Source organism: Pavona decussata, unplaced genomic scaffold (genome assembly GCF_977016875.1).
Source record: "Pavona decussata unplaced genomic scaffold, jaPavDecu1.1 SCAFFOLD_223, whole genome shotgun sequence".
NCBI lineage: Eukaryota > Metazoa > Cnidaria > Anthozoa > Scleractinia > Agariciidae > Pavona > Pavona decussata.
The window spans coordinates 3,497,537-3,509,623 of record NW_028145628.1 but is presented as its reverse complement, the minus strand read 5'-3'; the positions used below and the strand labels follow the sequence as shown (position 1 = coordinate 3,509,623).

At 37.9% G+C, this 12,087-nt stretch overlaps 1 protein-coding gene and 1 pseudogene across 2 annotated transcripts in view; both read left to right on the top strand.

Annotated features, from left to right (window-relative positions):
- Nucleotides 1–12,087, top strand: part of LOC146459222 (thioredoxin reductase 1, cytoplasmic-like) — a 66,596-nt pseudogene that overhangs the window by 35,079 nt on the left and 19,430 nt on the right. The gene's annotated exons all lie outside the window — the stretch shown is intronic.
- Nucleotides 1,960–11,029, top strand: LOC146459224 (uncharacterized protein C12orf56-like). The gene is made up of 11 exons (XM_085089924.1): nt 1,960–2,337; nt 3,405–4,301; nt 4,471–4,547; nt 5,946–6,084; nt 6,154–6,260; nt 7,045–7,134; nt 7,206–7,359; nt 8,322–8,396; nt 9,064–9,141; nt 9,322–9,500; nt 10,373–11,029. Exons 1-11 carry the CDS (start codon nt 2,080–2,082, stop codon nt 10,509–10,511), a joined length of 2,193 nt encoding a protein of 730 aa, XP_084946050.1. The 5' UTR covers nt 1,960–2,079; the 3' UTR covers nt 10,512–11,029.

Below are 12,087 nucleotides of genomic sequence, written 5' to 3'. Positions count from 1 at the left end.
AAAGCAATTTCCCCAAACTTGTCAGACAATTACTGGGCCATGGAGAATAATAATTGACTTTATACAAAACAGTTTTCGTTCCATTACTCTTTCGAAAACACAAACGAAATCGGTTGCCTAATGACATGGACCCGATCCTATAGTACGGTTCCTATAACAAAGTTTCGCACCTCGCGTGACGCTAGCTTAATAACGAATATAAATGCTCCTTTTCACCTGGATCAAATCAGCCATAAATAAATATTTTACCGGTGGCCTGTGATTTACAAAGCACCCTGCTATCGGCTATTTGTACCTCCTGCAGAACCAGGCAATCTTCCTTTCACGCCCACCGCAAAATGGTGACCCTTTTCTTTTTTCATAAGATTAAACAACCGTTTACTTTTTCAGGTTAATAGAGAGTTTATTATGTAGGATTATTCGTTAAGCGATGCTTTGCTGCTATCCTTTAGGACTAATTCACGCAAAAAAGGGCGAGTATTTGATGAATTGCAGTACGACTGACAAATTGAAAACTAGCTGTGTTCGCACAATTCCAATATGTCGCGGTTAACGTTAAAAGGTTAGTTTAAGACTGGCTAAGGAAGTCTGAAGCCTGGTGTCCCTTCTTGCCCACATATATCTACAGTAGGCTAAACATCGTAGTGACGTAAAATTAGCGAATCGCCATACTCTTTCCTCTATCTTGGAGTAGGGGTAATCGAATCGCTATACTCAGTACAAAATAATCTTGTTCATGTTCTGTGTAAAATAGTTCGCGAGTATTACGATTTCTTTTTTGCTAATAAATAATAATAATAATAATAATAATAATAATAATAATAATAATAATAATAATAATAGTAACTAGGAGTAATCAAGGATTATTGAGTGCGTTCGAATGTTTGTCATGGGTATCGAACTAGTTTGTTTTCTAGCAAACTCTCTCTCATCGATGGAATTTCACAGGACGATAACACGCGCCATATTCGCTTCTTTGTAGCTGGAATAAAGGACTTTCCAGTAAACGAGTTCGATTCCTGATCAAGCTTCGTTGTGTTAGAGCTATGAAATTTCGAAACAACATTGCAGTAAACTTGGAGCAGAGGTTAGAACACACAGCACGAATACGGGGCTTCAAAGGGACACTTCTTTGCACGTGGGGAAAAAAACGTGCGCTGGACGAGTCCACGACGCATTTCCGGTACTTGACCCAAACAAAAGTCGAGTTTCTCTCTCCTAAATGTAATAATATAAATAATAATAATAACAACAACAACAGCAACAACGACAACAACAATAATAATAATAATAATAATAATAATAATAATAATAATAATAATAATAATAATAATAACAATTAAATAAATAACATAAAAATCAGGTGTAATTCTGAATCCAAAGCACCCTCCAATCCTTACGGACTAGCGTGTAAATAGGTTGCTAAACGTTGGACAAATATACGCAAATTTTGTCGCGGATCAAATTTTCACCTGTAAGTGCCTGCGGGGAGGGTGTGGGTTTTATGGATGATGCATTAATTTCTTGTTATAGGAGAAAGGAAAACTTGCTCGCTCGTCCTATTTTATTTTTCTCTCCGAGTGCAGCGCTCTCAGTTCACATCACAGACAATAATTTGTATTAAACGTTTTTAAAACATTTTCACACATCTGAAAATATTTTGAAGAAATATATAGCACTCAGCCGAGCGTGTTCACGTGACCAGCACGGAAAGTTTGAGCTCTCGTCGACAGCTGTTCGTCAACCATTGTAATTTAAATGAATGTGGTTAATTAATGTCTGAATGTAAAGTGCTCACGCTTCGGGCTAAAGCATGCAGTTCCTTTTATTCGTACTTTCCCTGATGTCATGAAAAACACGCATCTGAACTCTTGCGTGAAGTATCTTGCGCGAGACAACTCCGCGCGCGACGCTTGAACATTTCGCCGTTTCCCATTGGTTAACTCAAATGACGTGCGCGCCATTGTAACATAATGGAGACAGCGCGCGCGTGTTAAAGCGTTATGGCTTGAGCGGAAAGGAGCACCGTGAAATTTGTCGAAAGTCTCCGCTAATTTCGGTGTTTTGGGGGTTGCCTTAATGGCAGGTTCTAGTTTAGAGGATGGGGTACAAAAGCACCAGAAAGTATACAGCTTTCTGAAGCGAACTTTACCTCAAGATCGCTATGAAGGCGTCCGAGTGATCGAGCCCTGTGTTATAGTGGCGGAGGGTTTTTACAGAACGTTTCAGTTTGCGGTTCTGGGCGATGAAATGCTATACATCACCGAGAATCCGCCAAGAAACGCTAAAGATATAAAAATCAAGGTGGATCTAGCTCGCGTTACGTCGATCGAGCTGGTGAGTTTTACATGAGACTCTCGAGTTTAACTTATCATGTTCAGTTTATTTAGATCTGCGATCTGACACCTGTGTTATGATTTACCAGGCAGTTATATATACACCCACTGTACAGGCGAGTGTAAATGATATTTTTTCTCGAAAATCGCAAATTACATTTGGTTGTTGTCTTATTTCTCTGATAGAAATCATTTTATCATTTTACAATTAATAAACTATTCATCTAAAGGAGCATTTTGTATGGAAATCAAGCAATTAGGCGTGGAATATATAGGCTCATGACAATTAGCATAACGAAAGTTTATTTGGTTCTTGAAACTGGGATTGTAAAAATATATTTCCAAAAAATTTTTTGACACCAGGTTGCCCTTAGCAGCTTCAGATATTTGTTGATACCTTCCTTCTAGCTTCTTCTGTTGCCATATCAATTCCTGTTGATTGTGTTAATGGCCATGCTCTGGCTAAATTTACAAACGTCATCAGTCATGCATTTAAATACAAATAGCCGGTGTTTATGTCGTGGTCCCCAGGGAAATGATGTCAGTAGGTATTTCAGCTGGCATGATATTGGTTTGCAATGTCAAGTTTCTGCAGTTGCGTTTTATTCTTTTTATTGCTCTTTGAAAGCAAAAAATTATCTTCATAAATTTTCCACTTTTAGTCATGCGCCTACAACACTCAATGGTTTGCTTAAATTAAGCTGCATACTTCACATACTTTTGAAAACAGTTTTCACAGTGGAATCTGAAAACATCAAAGCTGGGTTCATTACGGGGGCCGGGGAGAGGGGTGGAGGGGGCGGGGGTCGGTGGGGGGGGGGGGGGGACAGAGACAAAAGCAGTGACTTAAAGTAAAGCAGTGAAATACTGAAACCTCTGTCATTTTTATGGATGCCTGTTTGATACTGCATCAGTGCCCACCTCCCCAGCACAATGAATGAATGTGAATGGCAAAAATTTCAAATTTTTGAAACTATATCCATTTAGGAAGGACCTCAGACCTAACCCAGCACTCTTAAACTATCAATTCTGTTTATTTATTTTATTTATTTATTTTATTTTTTTCAGATTCATGATGTTGCTGAGTTTCTTGGTGGAGACTTGAAAACAAAAAACCAGCATATTCGGCTGGAGTACAAAACAAGTTGTAAGCTAATGACCTCAAGTCCATCGGTAACCGTTCCCTTTAGTGAGAGTAGCTTATCATCTAAGCTAGCTATCCAAGCATCAATCCTCAGTACTTCCCCAGTAATGAGACTTGAGGCTGTAGAACAAGGTGGTAGCAATTCCCCAGTACTTCGACCTAAAAGATCAATGGCTCAAGTTGAGAGTCAGCCTTGCATAACACAGCATCTATCACTACAGACTGACAGACGTCATTTAAGTGCATCAGATCCTGATCTACGAAACATAAAACATGGTGTTGAGAGGGGATATTTAGGATCGACCGGTAATGTGAAGGATAATCCTGGGTCACCGAACTGCCGACGCCCCCTTCCACCTCCCCCGCCAGGTCATGAATCTGGGGTCACGCAATCTAATTCAAGTCACAGATACAGAGCAGGAAGTGTGGATCAATGGCGGAGGAAAGGACCTACTACACCACGGCAACAAAAACGAAGCAGTGACAAGGAAGATCTTGACTTAGACTCCAGCTCTAGTAGTACAGAACTTGAAGCTCTGTCTTATCAACACTCGTCAAATAGTTTCCAAAGACAGAAATCTGCTGACTTCTCTGGTCACTATAGAGCGACATCTCCCAGGGCACCCTCCCCTTATGAAGGAAGTCGTTTCCGTAGTGATAGTAATGAATCAGACCGTCTTGGAGATTTGGACAATTCAGATAATGACAGCAATGGCTCCACTGCCAAAAAAGTTGATATAAGAGAACTTCATCTATACATTCTTACAGAAAATTCTCCAATGTTTATGCACCTTAGAAGCACTTGGAATAACTGCATTTTGGTGAGTGTACTTGGAAGGTGTACCACATATGCAAAACTTTGTACATGTAGGTTTAAAATCTTGGGTGTAGATTATTGTCTCGTGGGGTCAATGAGACTCCCCACTTTGTATATACATGTCAAGATGTAAGGACTGACCATTTTCTGTATGTTTGTGGACTTTTCTGCAGAAATCTACTCTTCATTTTGGCAGAAAAGGTTCTTCGTCAAGCACACCACCCACATCTCCTTCTAACAAGGTTGACAAGTAAGTTTTTTGTGGCACAAAAGAAAGTGGAAAAAAGAAAAATAAGTCCCAGAAACTTAAGGTAGAAACCTAATCCTCCAAGAGCTGTCCTGTTAGTTTGTTCATGGGTATTACAGAAGAAACTTCTCCCAAGATTAATGACTTGCATGAAGGTGTCTGCTATTTCCTTTGCTTCACACAGAAAAGCAGACTTCTCCTTTCTGGTGACGCAAACTGAAACAGAGACATCTGCTTGCATGCAGGCTAAAGATTTAATGCCCTAGCAAACCACTTATGTCCAGAAATGCTCCTAACCCTGATTTTGGGTACTTTATATAAGACAGACCTTTTTGTCATTTTCATATGACTTCATGTTTGACAGAATTATTTGTGTTTTGGTTAGAATTTAGGGTAGGGGACACTTTGTGATGTCTATCATACAGTTGATGCATCTCATTAGCATGCATTTCTGGACATATCTCTAGCAGACATAACTCTCTCTGACTTAAGTTAGTAAAGTAACCCTGGTCTTCTTAAATTGCTGTTGTGAGTAAGCTGTTTTCTCATTCGCAAATACAGTGGAATCCTGTTAAATATGAACTGGCCATGAAATATTGCTCTTATTAACTTTATAACTGTTGTAACAATGGAAGGCGATGGAAAAAGAGAAGCAGCATAGGATGGCAGCGTGAATTGGAAAGCAAAGATAACTTCAACTTTTTTTCAGTAATTGTCACTTTGTCTTGTTAAATTTGGCCTTTAAAGTAAACTGGCTTAATATAGGATAGTAAGAAAATAACTGAACTTTTGTTTATAAGACCATGAAAACTGTTCACAATAACTGCACCTTTTGTTAGTAATATTAACAATAATTTGACTGTTGTCATCTGACACATAAGCTCACTTGAGATGGAAGCAAGAAAGGCGCAATCCGCTTTCGATCTTAACTAGTGGGAGTGTGACACAAAAAGACAAGGAGGAAGTCTGTTTTATTTTTTACTAAGTATTCAATATTTATAGTGGATGTAAAAAGTGGGAGATTTACGTACCAAAGCAGGAGAGCGGGAGACGAGGCAAAAAAGCGTAAGTCTCCTGCATCACTGTAGAAGCCAACCTATAAGAACCACGAGACTTCAAAGAGCAGGCTTTTGAGTCATGATTAAAGTTTTAAAGGGCTCATTTAAATACTGAGCAATGTGCTACTGTTATATTATAAAAAAATAATAGTAGATGGTTACTACAGTGCTCATATCGAGCTATATATTACTAACTGTGTATATTGGGGCATGGCTTTCGGTTACTTTCATTTAAACAGTCTTTTTGTCCCACCCTGGTGAATTCATGTCAATCAGCATCAGCAAAGATTAGGTTTTACCGCTTGCAGTGCTCACTTGAATTTGAAATTTGTTATGTTTTCAGTTCACAGCTGTTGCATCTGTTTAACCAGCTAAAAACAGAAATTCTGCAATCTCACATGATGGAGAAGACGTTCATTCTCATTCAGGAGCTTCTGACAGCAGCAGAAAAAAGCTTTAATCTCAAGAAGTATTTCTGGAAGGTATCGTTGATTTTTTTAACGTACCTGTGTTATTGGAGTGCTTGCTAATTCAATATTATTATTGTCTAGTCCCCAGACCTCTTCCTATTTATGGTGGGTCAACTTCAGAGATATATGTCCAATTCTCCCAGTCGTTCATCCCGGAAGAAAGGAAGCAACAGAGAAGATGAGCTGGAGTAAGTTTGACCAAACACTAACTGTTTAAATGCAATTTAATGGAGTTAGCAACAAAGAGTGCCAGTGTGCCAGTTGTGGTCAGTGGTGTTTACGTATGTGTATGCGCCAGGATTCCACGTGCTCTTGAATTTAAGGGTGTTTTGTAGTAGGAAGATCGAGCATTTGTTGAGCATGTTTGCACTTCATAAAAGACTCCACCCTCTCCTCCCTTTTCCACTGTTTTTAACAGTGTGATGGCTGCCTGTCTTCTTTACTGCATGGGAACTCATGGCTGGGTTGTCAGGATTTGCCAGCCATGGGAGCGGTCTCCATTGATCTAGGAGCTGGCTGCCAAAAGTGGAAGCACCTGGACGTTTCAGGCACCCAACTTCCACTTTGTAATGGTGTTGTTAATTTGTTTATTAAATGGTGACATTGAGGTGAAATGAAAAAGAAACTAAATTTAATGGAATTTTAACTATAGCAATAGCAATTTTAACTATAGCAATCCAAAACATTAGCCCCTATGATGGACTAGTATCCCAGCCAGGGGTTGGCAGGTGTGAGGGGGGGGGGGGGTGGGTAGTGAATCCTGCGATGGGCTTGCTGTCATTTCATGCTCGGTATCCTGTGATAAACTAGCATCATCATTTTATGCTGGATATCCTGTGATGGAATAGCATCCATCCAGAGTGGGAATGGGAGAGCGAGAGTAGTAGTAATACTCCTATTCATTCCCTGCTGGATTTCTAAGATTACGTATTTTCACTAACGTTTAATTTTGCTTCTTTTGTTTGTTCTCAGCTTTGTTGTTGTGCTGTTACAGACATTTGTCTGTCTGTTTCAGGAGACAGATATCCTCTCTACACGACTGATGGTCGTCAAAGATCACAAGTGAGTTTTTGAAGATTTAGGACTCTTCGTAACTGTGCCACAAATCTCACTTCCTAACTTTTGATTTTCAGGGGACGTTCAATCAAAGATCTATTGAAGACACTCATCATTCATCCATTAACCACAGCACACTCAGCTGGGGTGCCTAATATCTCCCCTGCAGCACAGCTGTTATTATCTGGAGCTGATAGAAAGATGTTCACAATTGGTGCTGGGCATGATGAGGTAACGTTGATCGATGAAAGTTAAAAGAAATGTGATTGATGCTAGAAGGAGTACACACAGCAATGTGTATGGGTATAAGGTAGAACTTTATTTAATGCAAAACGTGGGGTGTTGTCACCCAGTCTCCGGAGCCATGGGCTCATGTTAAAAACACTTGACTGAAGAAAGAAAAGAGAAAAAAATGCATATGTAATCAGTGTTCAATCTAGGCTGCGTTTTTGCATCATTGACTCAGCATATTCTATTCTGACACAAAATGAAATTATCGCTGAGTCATACTGACGCAAAAAAAAGTTATCTCATATTAAGTACATGTACTTCCATTAAGCAGCAGGCAATAATAAAAGTAAATTTAAAAAAATAGGTGTGCTTACTAGCCTGAAATGAGCGGGCAAAATGGTCTGTTCCAGATATTTTGAAAGGCACTTTTAAATACCTAAATGACAGTTTTTCCCGTCCTTGTCTATACTTTGGCTCATGAAATCCGTACCCTTTTATATAACTCCAGACTGAAAAAGGCACTCCCTTTTGGGCGGAGCCTCCCTGTATAGTCCATTATAGGGAGGCCTCCTCTCCCCTCCCCATGGGAGTAGTATTGTATTAATAATTGCTGGTGGTAGATGGTAGTAGTATGATGGCAGTCATGGCGATGGTAATTGTAATGTTGAAGGTGGTGATGGTATGTAGTGCTGGTGATAATAGCATTGCCGATCTTGATGTTGATGGCATTGGTGATGGCAGAAGTAATTGCAGCTTCGCAACAGTGATCTTCAGATAGCGATGGTGTTACATGTTGGTGATGGTGATGGTGGTGTTATGGGAGCTGATAGAATTGTAGACATGTGCGAAATGCAGTGTACAATTCATTAATACATGCATATGGTTTGGTGCATACATGTACATAACTTGCTGTTGGTACTAATTTTTATCTTTTGTTGTTTTCTAATGTCATTATTTTGTAGACCAATAAATTAGGGACAGAAATTTTAGACAGTGCCACATCCCTTCTGTTTGAACTGATTTGTGTGGTTCATCAGGTTAGTTTCATTAAACTACTGTACAGGCTATTTTTATCATTAGAATTACTGGCAATTCTCTGGCTTAAGTCCTATGATTCTCTTGATGTCCCTGTGACTTGAGGCAAAAGCATCTTAATCCGCAACTGTCAGTGTGAACAGAAAGTTAGAACTGTCTTCTGATTCTGTTTTCCATTTATATCTCAACAAATTAATTTGCAAAAATGAGTTCTGAGACAAATATTATTATATTTTGCAATTTAGCAGATGGTAAATGGTCTTTTACAATGTACATGACCCACAATAATTAATTATTTTCATCAAACTTGATGAGCCTTGCAGTCATGGTTTGTGTTCACAAAAGCTGTTTTGGAGTCTTGATTTTTTCTCCAATGGTAAGAAAGTCTCAGGCCAGTGGAAAAAAATGCTAGTCATACCATCTCACAAAGTCACAAGGTTACCATTTGCCACTAGTAATCTCGAGCTTTTCTGTTATTGTAAGAATGATGTATTATTCAGTCAATATATGGCACAGTCAGTTACTTGGAAAAAGAAACAGACCAGTTGGGTATGCCTGTGTGACTGACTGAAAAATACATTATTCTCATCCGTTTACCATGCTTAAATATACCATCACATTGTGAGTTTCTTCAGTTGCAAAGTATTAATATTTTGGTATTCACTACAGGCCAATTGCTTTGCATTGGAGGATAATGTTCTAAACATTTTCTGGCTTATGAAGATCCTTGAAGCTCAAGAACAAACTGTGAGTTTAAAAATTTTTGGGCATCTTGGGTTGAATGTATGTTAATCAGGGTTTGTACAGTAGTGCGACACAAAGAAAAGTTCCCCATTGATATTAATTTTCAAGGGGTGCTTATGTTTGGAAATTAACAGTGACGAGTATTTTAAGATTTAACTTTGATTTCCATCTTTGAATTTTCAGAAGCCTTTCGTCCAGCGAGTTATGGACAGAGTAACTTCATTAGTGTCATCAACTGCTAAGTATCTATCTCCAGCCAATGCAGTTCTGCTTTACCGACAGCTGTACGTACTGAAGAACTTCCTGGAATACAGCGCAGTTGTGGCAAATTTCATACGAGTAGGATATGCTGAAGAATTTAGGTAATGAAGATAATATTGTTTTAATTTCCAGTATTAATAGTTTGCCTATAAATATCTTTAATTTTGAAGGGAAACCAAAAATGGTGTGATTCATATTTCAGTTTGAGATTGCAGTCAATCTACATCACGTATGACCAGTATATTTTTTGTAATTTCAATGGAGTTTTGAAAATTATGTCAGTTTTCAACATCACAGCATTGTCATGTTGTTTTCTTAGACAACAAACTTTACACCATAATTATTGTCTCTCAATCTTCACCTAGCAGTGTACTTACATATAAATGTTTACCGGCAACATACTGCTGGGGGGTAACCCTGGTTTGGACTAGTAACCCATCCAGGGGGGAATAGCAATATTGGTAGTTGCTTCATGCTGCAGAAACTGGGAGTGGCCCACTTAAGGAGGCATTGTGGGCAAGACATTAGAGCATGGTGCTTGTAATCTGGAGGTCCAGTGTTGACTACTAACTGGAGTTTTTCTCTGTAGCCCCAAGTTCAACTCCTCTGCCTCTGGCCAGTTGGGATTCTCATCTAATTTTTAATGTATCATTTCAAATACTTCTTTCTGTTTCTGCCATTATTCCTGGAAATCCCCTGGCAGCGAGCGGATTAGACTTGCTAACAAGTTGAGCTTAGAGAGCGGGCAAAATTCCGGCAAGTGAGCGCGGAGCGCCAGGTCTATTCAATGAGAAGTGAGCGAGCAACTTTGAGAAAGTCTACGAGAGGATGATTCAGTTATCATTATCATTATTAATATTATCAAGCTCAAAATACAACTTTACATTTTTTATTAATTACAGTGTTGTAATGGTCATAAAAACTAAGTGGTCTTCTACATACTTCTGATGTTGTAATTTTTTCACCTTTGTAGATACTACATTAGAAAGGATCTTGTAAAGAAGAAGCTTCCTGCCAAGTATCCTCTCACTAGTCCTACCATAGAACTTCTGGAGAGAGTTACAAGTTTTGTATTAAACAAGACAGTGGTCCAACAGCCATCATTTAGATAACACAAAATAATTCTGGTGGTGTGTAGCTAATTTAAAATGTTAATTTCTTAACTATTTAAAATGACAAAGTGATGGAATTTTTCACTCTGGTAGTGAACATCCTCAGACAAATATTTGTGATTAAAAATTTTTCATCCAATTTGCCAAAGAAGTTAACAAACACATACATTACCTCTTGCTTTTCCCAAACATCTGCATGAGTCAAACTCTTCGTTTTTAGTTGACCACAAGTACGTGGGAAACCAGCTTAAAGTTGGCAAAAATGAACAATTCCGTTTATTTTTAGTTAATCTTATTTAATGTATGCATATGTACAGTGTAAATAAATGCTAAAACATTATTTAACATGTGTATGTTATCAAATGCTGCCTTAATTAAACTATGCATACTTGGCTGTCGAGGAGATCGAGAAAAAAATCAGTGCAAATAAAACTTTGCTTCTGGTATTAAAAAGAATTTATTTTTTATTGTTATGATTTACATTTTTATTTAATAAAGGTATTGAATATCTTCTTGTTTTTGTTTGTCAGTTATGATTATGACTCAGTGAACTGGGATATTTTTCCAAACATTTGCCTTGCGTGGGCTCTTCTCCTCTAAGAGAAAGAGAGTCAAACCTGTAAATCAGAGTTCTCTTCAGTCGATGCTTACAAACACTCATTTTATGTAAGATCAATCCCAGCATGGAATGCATCACCACCTGACATCGTCAAGTCTGGCTCTTACTCGGAATTTATTAGTTCTTTATATGTTCTGCATGTATAATTTAACCTATTGTGCGTCCGCTGGCCGCTCCATTGCCAGATTAGCTTTGCTAATGGCAATTATGCTAATTAAAGATAAAGAGTATAACACATATGCAGTTGCCATCGTAATATTTGTATACAGCATTGATGCGCTCTCAGACCCCGAAAGACGCAGGCTAGATTTACTCATCATCTTGGTCATTCCCAAACAATATCTACTCCTCTAAACACCTTCAGAAAGAATTGTCTTTAGATGAACTTGTAAACAAACTTACTATTCAATGGAAATTAGAAAAATGTGCTTAAATGGAATTTCTGCTCTCAATCAAAATGAATGATGTGATGCATTTTTTTTCTTAACTCTCATATGTAAGCTAATGCAGAGGCTCGATTTTGTAGTTTTTTTGTTTAACTTCTTTTGTTATCTTAATAATTTTTTTCTTCTTTTCTTTTCTTTTTCTCGATTACTTAGTTGCCTTTTTTTTTCTCTTTTAACTTAACAGAAAAGTACTTTGTAAAATTCAAATACTGTATAAGTGTAAGTAATTTATATAAGTGTAAGCAACCTAAGTGTATTTGCGTATTTAAATAAAGCATGTAAAAAAAATACAGACAAATAGTGAAAATTTCCTTTAGCTCTTTTAGATGAATCTATATTTTTTGTCAGTTCAAAATTTACTTTACTATCAGCAGCTAGTTTTACCAGTATTGCAACGTTGGGCATTTCTAATGTTTGAATTTCTTGACAAGATCCTAAAGGTCAATCATTTAGATATAAAAGACTCCTAATCCAGGCAGTAATTTAATGTATGGAAATTAATGCTAAAACA